This window comes from Nannospalax galili, unplaced genomic scaffold, assembly GCF_000622305.1.
Source record: "Nannospalax galili isolate Female #2095 unplaced genomic scaffold, S.galili_v1.0 scaffold9, whole genome shotgun sequence".
NCBI classification, from domain to species: domain Eukaryota; kingdom Metazoa; phylum Chordata; class Mammalia; order Rodentia; family Spalacidae; genus Nannospalax; species Nannospalax galili.
The window spans coordinates 7,464,352-7,475,394 of NW_008360332.1; the positions used below are offsets into that span (position 1 = coordinate 7,464,352).

Below are 11,043 nucleotides of genomic sequence, written 5' to 3' on the forward strand. Positions count from 1 at the left end.
TCAGGTTAAAGTTCTCAGAAAACTTTGACCATTCTAAAAATATCCTTGCATATATTTTCAAGTAAAGATATTACAAAAGTACAGAAGGGAAATGGATTCTATTTTTCTCCTCAGTATTTGTTTACAAATTAAAATGGCCTTGATTGAAAGTAAATTACTCAAATCATACACTGTATATTTCAGAGTTTCCATGTATTACTATTATATTTATTTTGACAATAGGCATTTTGGGATACCACAATTGGACCGTACCAGACTTTGCCAGCAAGCATATAAATCCAAGCATGTTGGGCCTTTAGTGAAACTAAGCTTTCTGCCAGGCTAAGACAATTCTGTTAAAGAATTATGATCTAGAATTGTCAGGGTCCTTCTATATTCCAAGTCTAGCCTGAAAAGTAGAAAACCTTCTTTTAAAATATCAGGAAAATCACATGACACTCATTAGTAATTGCTCACCTTTGGACCTGGCAATCCAGGTAACCCAGGATTCCCATGTGGACCTGGTATGCCCTGCAAATAGTGAAAAGTTTTCATTATTCTTAGAACAGATACAAATAACAGAATTTCTTTTGACATTCAAATACATATTATATAATATAGCCTAGTTAAAGTAAATGCTAAAAAATAAAATAAAACTATATATTTTCAAAGTTATTTCTTCTGAGATCATTAATATTTCAGTCTTTGGAGGTTTAGCTATATTAATTACACAGAACTACAGTTTCCAACTTTTCGTTGAAATAGTGCCTCAAAGTGTGATGTTATTCACCACTCCTGTGCACAGAACAGTATGTACTGCTTTTTCTAAGATCTGTGCAGAGTAAGAAGCATAACAAAGTGGACTGTTTGGCTACTGAACTCCCAACCTGTGCTAGCCCCTTCTGCTGTCAAGATTTTGCTTCATTTACCTCGCTACCACACCTGCTACGGTGACCTGAATAAGAAACGTCCCCCCCTGGGCTCATGTATTTGAACACTTCGTCCCCAGTTGATGATGCTGCTTTGGGGAGGTCATGGAACCTTTAGGAAGTAGAGCTCTTCTGGAGGAAGCACAGATTTTATAGTCTCACCCCACTTCTCAATCACTCTTTCTGCTTCCTGTGCAGATAAATGTGATCAGTCCGCTTTCTATTCCTGTGGCTGTGCTTTCCCTGTTTCCCTGTGTTTTCTACCACGATGGACTCCATCCCTCTGAAACTATAAGCCAACACAAACCCTTCCTTTCTTAAGTTGCTTTTATTCAGGGTATTTTATTGCAGCAATAGAAAAGTGAATATACCTACCCAAATGATTCTTCGAGTCTCAAATGATATTCTACCTAACTTTTAAAACCCTAGAAATACCAACATGAAGTAACATCTCCGTACTGTCAGCCTCTATAGAAACCACTGTATGTTTAACTCATTCTCCAATTCATTGTATATTGCCTTGGGGTGTTTTTATACTGTTCTAATCTGCTACATAAAATATTTTGCTGTTATTTCAACCACTTCATAGCATGTGTTATTTAGTTTTAGGATTATAAATTCTTGGAAAAGAAACTCTTTTTTAAAATTTATTTTTATTCTTTGTGTATGAGTGTTTTGTGTGCATGTATGTAAGTGTACTACATTTGTAAAATGCCCAGAGAAGAGGGCATCAGATCCCCTGGAACCAGAATTATGGATGGCTGTTAGCTGCCATGTGAGTGCTGGGAGCTGAACCAGCACTCTTTGAAAGAGCATCCCATGCTTTTAAACACTGAGCCATCTCTCCAGTGCTGAAAAGAGACTCATATTATTAGTATAGTACTCCAAACATGTTAGCCACTTGACTATTTGTCTGTTTGATTGTACTTTACTGATAAATTATTACAGTCTGAATTTAAAACTTGATTCTATTCACTGAGTACCTAGCATGTGCCATGAACTATGCTCATACTTGGAAATTCTCCTTACTTTTTGCAAAAATCTTGCAAGGCAGTTACTCTATTCTTACTTACAAATGAGAAAACTTAGGCTCATACAACTATTAAGTACAAGAATTGAGAAACACAGTCTTTAGAAAGCCTCTCAGGTCTCCAGTTTCCCTATAATTATTAGGGTTTTGCAGGCAAGCCCTGTGATTTTTTGGTTGGTGGGTTGGTTGGTTGAGTTTTTTGATACAGGGTCTGGAACTTGTTATATAGACCACATTGTCCTCAGTCTTACAGAACTCCACCTGCCTCTGTCTCCTGAGTGCTAGGATTAAGGGTGTGTGCCACCATGCCCAGCCATACCTACATCTTAACATTTAAAATACAGTAAATAATTGCTTGTCTCTTCAACAAATAATTTTTTAAGGAAAGACGGGTTCATCAGTGGAAATACTGAAGACACGTCTAGTAAGATGAAAACTAAGGAAACACCAGCTTTTCTTGGTGATCTTCAGAAAGTCAAATAGGGGGACAAATTTACACAGACAAATGAACTGCCATTGTGAAGTTCAGGGGAATGGGTTTAAACTTATTTCACAAAACTCAGTGATGCAGCCATGTGCCAGGACAATGGCTTTAGGAAAAATCTTGTATCGATGAAAGTTTGAGAGTTTTCAAAAAGGGATAACGCAGTGCTTATTGCCAATAGGATAAAACTGAGAATGTTGCAAAGTTGTAACATTTAAGTTAGATAACTGACTGAAGGGGATAAAATTATGGGCACAGCTAACATATCTAACTTCAAGAAGTATGTTCTTTCTTAGGGGTAGCAGACTGAGTGAGTGAAAAGGAATGGTGGAAATTGGGAAGGAAATGTGTGTATCTCACACGTAGATGTAGATGCTGAACTGAAGTTCATCCTGTTGGGAAAATAACAACTTTAGGGTAAAGAAGGAACAGATTTAGTTCAAAGAAGGACCAGTTCTCAGAAAAGCAAGAACAAAAGTCTCCTTGCAGAGAGGTGGACGCGTGAACACGGTTATACACTGGAGGACAAAGGAGAGTGGGCGAAGATTCGGGTGGATGAGGGACTGACGGGTCATCAACTCCAGAGATTTAGAAAATTCTAAACAGCATTTAAACCCAATGGTAATTTATCTTAGGCTTCAAATGCAGAATGATTTGGTATGAATACCAGCAGGATAAAGTAATATTTTAGGGTAATTTGACTTTATGTTGTTTATATGATATAAATCAAGATACATAGAAAGTGGATTGCATAAAAGTCATCTGTTTGTCTTCGTGATACACAATTATTTTTCTAGTTCATTGATGAAACTCTAGCGAAAATGTACATTTATTTCTCTGGTTTTAAGAGAAACTAATTCTAACACAGCAATAAATCTTTTGGGGGACCTTTGTAATGTGAGAAGTACTGCTGATCCTCAAGGCAGCTTTATTTCTTAAGAGATTTTTTTTTTTTGTCAGTGGCTCCAATATTTTCCACTATGCAATCCAGAAATGCACTATTTTAAGGAGGCTGATCCTCTTCATTTCCCAAATAAAACTTCACCTTGGAATATTGGTAACACTTTATAACTAAGAATAATGTCAGAAGTTGCACAGAATAGCCACTGCTCTATAAATCTGATCATATTTCTTGGACATTTTCACAGAAAATTCTTTGGCTGCTTACACTCAAACAAACAAGGCTGCACATGTTCTTAAGCTTCTCGTAGGTTGCAGTGGCAGAAGAGCCGGGCAGGTTTCCAGAGGAAGTACATATTGTATAGGACCAGAAAAGTAATACTGGAATGTTACTTCTAACAGTCAGGCGGAAATGAAGCCATGTACTCACCCGTGGCCCTCTGTTTCCTGATGGGCCTGGGATACCCATTGGACCAGGAGGACCCTTAGGAAAGAAACATCAAGGCATTAGGCGGGATAGATAATACACGTCTTGTCATACAAGTCTTAATCAGATTTCCACTCAACAATTTTTTTCATCCCCAGTTCCCAGCTGACAATGATTTTAAAGGAACATTAGTCCTTCACCTCAGTCCAAAGGGGTGGGGTGAAGCTGTACTGTCTGTCCTCTTCAATCTGTCCAAAAATGTCAGTGTAAATGTATGGCTTACAGTTACAGACACTGTATCTGGTTTTTATAGAGACCGTAACTGGTAGTTTTGTGGATGATTTTTACCTAAATTTACTTTTATTTTGGAAGGAGAAATTCAATTTAGGGTTTGGAGCCCAAGTACAGGTTTTTCTTTTTTCAAATGCATTTCAAAAGAAGACTCAGCCTTGAGAAATGAAAGCACTAGACATTTTATGTTCTTTTAAAAGAATTATATCAAGGATCTATGAAACGTGTTACCTTGTTAACGAGAAATTTCTTATGTAGGCTGTAATAAGTCTGTCTTATACCAAATGCAGTTCACCAAGAGGTCACTAGTAAAACTAAATGATATTTAAAGCAAAGTATAAGAGCATAACAGGTCAATTGTTAAGGCACCGAGATCTTTAAATATCTTTAAAGATATACTAAATCAAAAACAGTAAACTACTCCTTCAATTCTTCATATGGTGCTGTGATTTTTTATTAAACTTACTTTAACAGTCAGCTAAGTAAGAATAAATGCTCATTTATGACATAGTTGGACACATTCATCTTTGGATAACTGATAACTCTGCTGATATGACATTGCTTTCAATGTCTATAGCACTTATACATATTCTGCATCATGCAAAGCCATTCACTACTGCAGTAAAAATAGCACAGACTTTGAAACCAGGTTCATCAACCTAACCATTAACCAGTAGTGTGACCTAATGTGTCTCATTGTGAATGGGTGTATATCCATGCCAATGGCTCATGAAATAAAGGATGACCCCAGACTGAATCCTATGTAATTTCTAAAATATGGCCATTCTTTTAATCTATAAAAGTAACTTCCATTGGTTTAATCTATAGAAAGGGGAGATATACTTAAATTTACACTGAATTTCAAAGGAGGGGAAGGAATATTAGTGGATGGGAAAGAGCCATTTTATTTATTTATTTTTAAATTTTATTATTTTTATTTTATGTGTATGCATGTATTGCCTGCATGTAGGTAAAGGACAGTTGTTAGCTGCCATGTGGGTGCTGGGATTCGAACCTGGGTCTTCTGCAAGAACAACCAGTGTTCTTACCCACTGAGCCATCTCTCTAGCCCCCTTATTTATTTATTTTTATTTTATGTGTATGGGTGTTATTCCTGCATGTGTATAAGTGCACTCATGTCGTGCAGTGCCCCTGGAGGACAGAAGAGGATGTTGGATCTCCTGGAACTGGAGTTACGGACAGTTGTTAGCTGCCATGTGGGTGTTGGGCTTCAAACCCGGGTCTTCTGCAAAAACAGTCAGTGCTCTTAACTTCTGAGCCATCTCTCCAGCCCAAGTCACTTAATTTAAATCTAAAATACATAAAGAGAAATGGGTTTAAAAATAATAACTATGCAGTAACTTTTCATTTCTCATTCATCTGGATATTTACTCCTTGAAAACTTGCCTTGTTGACACACTCGCTGGTATTTATTATATATTTCTTTTTTTAAAAAAGGTGGTTTGTTTTGTTTATGTTTGTGTGTATGAATGACACGTGTTCAGGTACCCTCAGAATCTGGAAGATGTGTGATTCCCTGGAGCTGGAATTACAGGTAGTTGTGAGCTAATGAACATGGGTACCGGTAACTAAACTTGGGTCCTCTGCTAGAGAAGAAAATACTCTTAATATCTGATTTATCTCTCTAGATTACTCATCATATTTATTTATTGATTCATTTAATTTCATTTTTCTTCTCCTATGTACAACTTGATTAACACTCTCCATTTCTCAATACTGAAAGTATAGTAAAGTTTCTAATCTATCATGTGGAGGCACTCTCCTTGAGCTGCTCAATTAATTTAACAGCCATTATTATATGACTAGAATCCATAAAACAGATTACTTTAGGACTGGGGAGATGGCTGAGAGAGTAGAAGTGCTGGCTATGCAAGTCTGACAATCTGAATTCAAATTCCCAGAATGCACCTAAAAGCTAGACACAGTAGCATATGTGTGTCATTCCCATACATCGTCTACTGGAAGGGGAGGTGGAGACAGGAGAATCATCAGAAGCTAGCAGGACAACTAACCTGGCTGACACAGCAGGGAAGAGACCATCAAATTATATTGTAGGAAAATTTCAAAAATTCAATAAAAAGAAAAATAATTTTTAATTAAAAAAGAAAAATTCATACTTTCCATTTAGTTCTGCTTGTGTTGTATTAAGCTGTTGATTAGAATTTCAAGTCCCCAAAATAAGGCTAGCTAGGAGAAATTGGATCTAAAAATAAAAAAGTTGAGAAAATTTTAAATCTCTAATTTGACCTACTCTCCTGTCACACTCGTGTGACACTGTTCCATTCACACTGGAAAGATGTTCGACATCATCATAGCTGAATGCTGTTCAATATTTGAGTTCAATATTTGGGTCCTTTCTAACTGGACAAAATAATTGTATTAATAGGTGGGGGCTTTGGGAAGTGATCAGGTTATGAGGGAAAAGTTCTCATGGATTAGCATCTTTGTAAACAAGGTCCAAGATGATTCATTTCTCTCTTCCGCCATGTGAGGGGGCAGAGATAAATGCCATCTACAAGCCAGGGAAACAAGCCTCCACCAGATACTAAATCTGTCAGCATCTTCATATTGGATTTTCCAGTCCTATAACTCTATGAAATAAATTTCTATTATATAAGCCTTCTTTCTAGTTTATAGTATTTTGTTACAGGAACCCAATAATATTAAATATGGGGGAAATATTTTATGTTATAGTTGAAACTGTTGACTTGCTTATTTTGTTGTTGAGTTGTTTCATAAACACTAAGAAAAAAAATATCCATTTTCCCATCTTCACAGTCTGGTGCTTCCAAATCTTTGATAACAAATTATTCATAGTCATTTCCTAGAAACTAGTAAAACAATATAATTTTGCATATCATAGCTTTTAAAAAGAATGATTATTTTCTATAAATAAAGTACTAGAAGAGCCAGGTGTGGTGGTTCAAACCTTTAATCCCAGCACTTGGAAGGAAGGTGGATCTGTGAGATCAAAGTCCTATCTAAATAGTAAGTTCTAGGCCAGCTGGGGCTACAGGGAGACCTTGTCTTAAAAACAAAATACTAGAAGAGTCATTTCAATTTTCAGATTATTGGTATTTTTGAGAAAGCATAATTCCATTAAAAAGGAATGACCTTTGTGTAAATTCAAAATCATGCTTCAATAATTTATTGGCTTAATGACTCTGAAAAAGTCATTTGCCTTTTCTAAGCTTTAATTTCTTATCTTTAAAATATGACAGAAACCTACCTTTTAGAGTTATTGTCTTAAAGTGATTGTTTATAAGACATCTGCCAATCTGTTTCTAATTTATAGTAGTTTCCTAGTAATCTGTAGTATAATTAACTTTTTAAATGTATGCAAGGGCATGGCAATGAGAATTTTTTAAGTGGAAAAAATAAAATTCTAGGGGCTGGAGACATGGCCCAGTGGTTAAGAGTGCTTACTGCTCTTGGAGAGGACCCGGGTTCGATTCCCAGCACTCACATGGCGGCTACGAACCATCCTTAACTCCAGTTCCAGGGGAATCCGATACCCTCTTCAGAACTTGGTGGCCTTGCACGACACAGGTACATTCACATACATGCAGGCAATACACTCATATACATAAAATTAAAATAATAATTAAAATATTAAAAATAAATAAAACAAAATTCTAGGAAATAAAAACAAAGGAGAGGGCATAAGTAAAATAAAACAAAAACCACATTGCTATTAAGGAATTAAAAGAAAATTAATAAACAAGATGCAGTGGAGAGATGGTAAAGCATATCACATGATCACATATGCCTGCAGAGGTCAGACACAGAGATTTAAATCTATTCTAAATGCTTTAATCTTCTACCTCTGAAGGGTTTGAGTTCAAATACATCAACGGACATTTTTGGTAAAGGATCAAAGAGTGTGAACACTTTTCAAACTATCTTCCATCCCTAAAAACAACAAAGAGTACCAAAAGAAAGACATGGCATCTCAAATGATCCCAGAAATTACAACTACAGACCACCAAATGGGAAGGCTCTCTGCTCAGCCCCAAGAGACTTGGCAGTATGAAGAGGAATTGAGCACTGACCCAAAATAACATCCCCACCCCCTACAAAATCCTTCAGACACCAAACTTTAGGCATGCTACAGATATAATTAAAAGCTTATCCATCTTAAAGATTCCTTCCGAAAGTCCTTTGATGATGTTTAAGGGAACAGACAAGCCATAGGAGAAATGACCTGCGGCCTAGCAAAGACCTAATTCCAAAGAACCAAGAATAGGGAAAAGTAGAGCTTAAGTGGAAGACGTCACCATTTTGTCATCTACAACCAAATGTGACTATCAGGTATTTTTAGTGTTGAACAGGGATAAAAGAATCTAAATTGTCATATCATTTCTCAGAGAACCTGTGACACACAAGATTGACAGAAACTATGTGAAAATGAGGGGAGACACACCCTGGGTAGACCACAAAACAGCTGTAAGAAGAGGGCGTTTAGAGCAGCAGTCCACATCTGACTCTATATTTTTCCACCTCCTAGTCTTGATCTTCCCATGCTATTCTGTAACAGCCCAGAGAGTGGCCTTTTTCTTAGTGAATTTTTGAGATTTTCATACAATATAATTTGATAGCATTTAGATTCCTTCCCCTATTCACACCTCCTCTTAATGTTCTTCCCCCAATTTTATGTACTCTATTTATATAATAAGGCCTATAGTCTAATTTGTGAGTCCATCCACTGGAGTCTGGTTAACCTACCAAGAGTCCCATGCTTGAAAGAAACTGTCTCTCCCCTTCCCAGCAACCATCTGTGGCTACAAGTTCCTTAGGTGGAGTTGGAGCTTAGTTTTTTAAAAAGTATTTTATTTTTATGTGTATGAGTGTATTGCCTGCATGTGTGTGAGTACACCCGTGCCATGCATTGCTGCGGAGGTCAGAAGAGGGCTTCGGATTCCCCTGGAACTGGAGTTAAAGATGGTGGTAGCCACCGAGTGGGTGCTTGGAATTGAACCCGGATCCTCTGCAAAAGCAGTCAGTGCTCTTAACCACTTAGCCATTTCTCCAGCCCCAGGAGCTTCTTCATTTACAAGAAACCAAAAAACATAACTAGCAATGAACACGTGTGGGATCTATATGCAGATACAGGAGAAAGGGCGACACAGGAGGACCGGAACCCAAATTCACAGTAGATGAGAGAAAGGGGAGCACTTCAGGAGATACAGGGAATGCTTAATCACAAAGCTCACTACATTATCAAAGTAGTTCAGCAGGATTCTATTCTATAAGAAGAAAGCTCAAAGAGTTAAAAGAGAAAAATTCACTTTCTTCGAAATAAACATTAAAAAGAAAAATCTATGAAAAATGAACCAGATGAGCCTAAGAACTACATAAAAGAGCAAAAGAGAAACCATTATAAGTAAAGCCCACGAAGTTGTTGGCCAGGGTAGCCCAAGGGACTCCCAAAGAGTAACCCAGCATAGAACTGGGAAAATGAACAGCAGACCCCAATTTTATCTAAAGGAATATTGACAACTAATTGCTGCTAGATGAGGAACAGCTGACCTTCCTAAAACAAAGACTTCTAGATAGGCTGACTAGATTCACCAGATGGACAAGTAGTGGGGAATGGCTGGGGGTGCCGACAACATAGCAGACAGTAGCAGGGAAGACAGAGTATAAGGGCTCTAGTGTGTGTGGGGGGAGGCTATGGGAGGGTTCTATCTGGGAAGTGGGTGTAAGATGAATAAGATAGTTTGGGATGTTCTGTGTGATATACACATATTAAAAAAATCAACAAACTAAAAAAAATGAATTAAATTTGAGGAGGAAGCATAAAAACTTACATCATGTTAATCAGTAGAGGTGATAAACATTACCATTGAAATCTACCCGAGGACTTTATAGACATATACAGGTGCCAAGGATCCGAGTGCAACCAATTATGGCCAGTAATAATCAGATCCATACAGTATGCTTTGAAGAATTATTATCTTTTAATCATTATTTTAAAAATTTTTAATAACTACATGATTAGAAGAAGCATTTCACTACAGCTTTAACATACTCAGTAACATACTCCAGAGCAAGAGTACATCTCTTTCACAAGTGGCTGTAAGTTTCTAGGTTCACGGTTGAATCAATACTGTTATACAATATTGAACTCAGTATAAACCCTGTAAGATATAAAACTAAATGAGTTTTTACCCTTTAAAGAAGATCTTCATTTCATTTTAAGATATGCTGTTTCCTACCTTTTTAATGCTACTAACACATGCTTGCACGTGTGTCTGTAATCTCTATGTATCTGATTACTACTAGTCACAATCGGTTACACTTGGATCCTTAGTACCTGAGTATGGATATAAAGTCATCAGGTAGATTTCACTGGTAATGTTTATCACCTCTACTATTTAACATGAAGTAAATTAAAAAATTTTTTTTAATAACTGCATGATTAGAAGAAGCATTTCATTACAGCTTTAACATATTCAGTAACATACTCCAGAGCAAGAGTACATCTCTTTCACAAGTGGCTGTAAGTTTCTAGGTTCACAGTTGAATTAATACAGTAATACAATATTGAACTCAGTATAAGCCCTGTAAGACATAAAATTGAATGAGTTTTTAGCCTTTAAAGGAGATCTCCATTTCATTTTAGAATATTGTTCCTTGCAGAAAGACTCATTGCTTTTGCTGCTAACACTGAGATGTTGGCACATGCATCTCTAATCTGTATGTATCTGATTATTACTAGTCATAACCAGTTGCACAGCATGTTCCAGAGGTTTTGTTGTGTTGTATTGTCCTTTTCATTTAGTTCCAAGAATACTTTTCTTTCTTTCTAAATTTCTCTTTTGACACATTTATCATTTAGGAGTGTGTTGTTTAATCTCCATGTGTTCGTGTGGTGATTAGGGTTTCTTCCTGTATTGAAATTAAGCTTTATTGCATTGTGGTCTAATAGAATGCATAGAATTATTTCAATCTTTTTGTATTTGTTGAGGTTTGTTTTGTG

The 11,043-nt window shown here is 36.6% G+C and overlaps 1 protein-coding gene across 2 annotated transcripts in view; it reads right to left on the reverse strand.

The window, feature by feature from the left end:
- Col24a1 (collagen type XXIV alpha 1 chain) overlaps positions 1-11,043 on the reverse strand; it is a 354,563-nt gene that overhangs the window by 304,547 nt on the left and 38,973 nt on the right. For both annotated transcript variants that reach the window (XM_029560281.1, XM_029560280.1), the window contains exons 4-5: positions 3,753-3,806; positions 457-510 (exon numbers count right to left, since the gene is read on the reverse strand). In XM_029560281.1, coding sequence (XP_029416141.1) covers positions 457-510; positions 3,753-3,806 — 108 coding nt within the window. The remainder of the gene's footprint in view (positions 1-456; positions 511-3,752; positions 3,807-11,043) is intronic.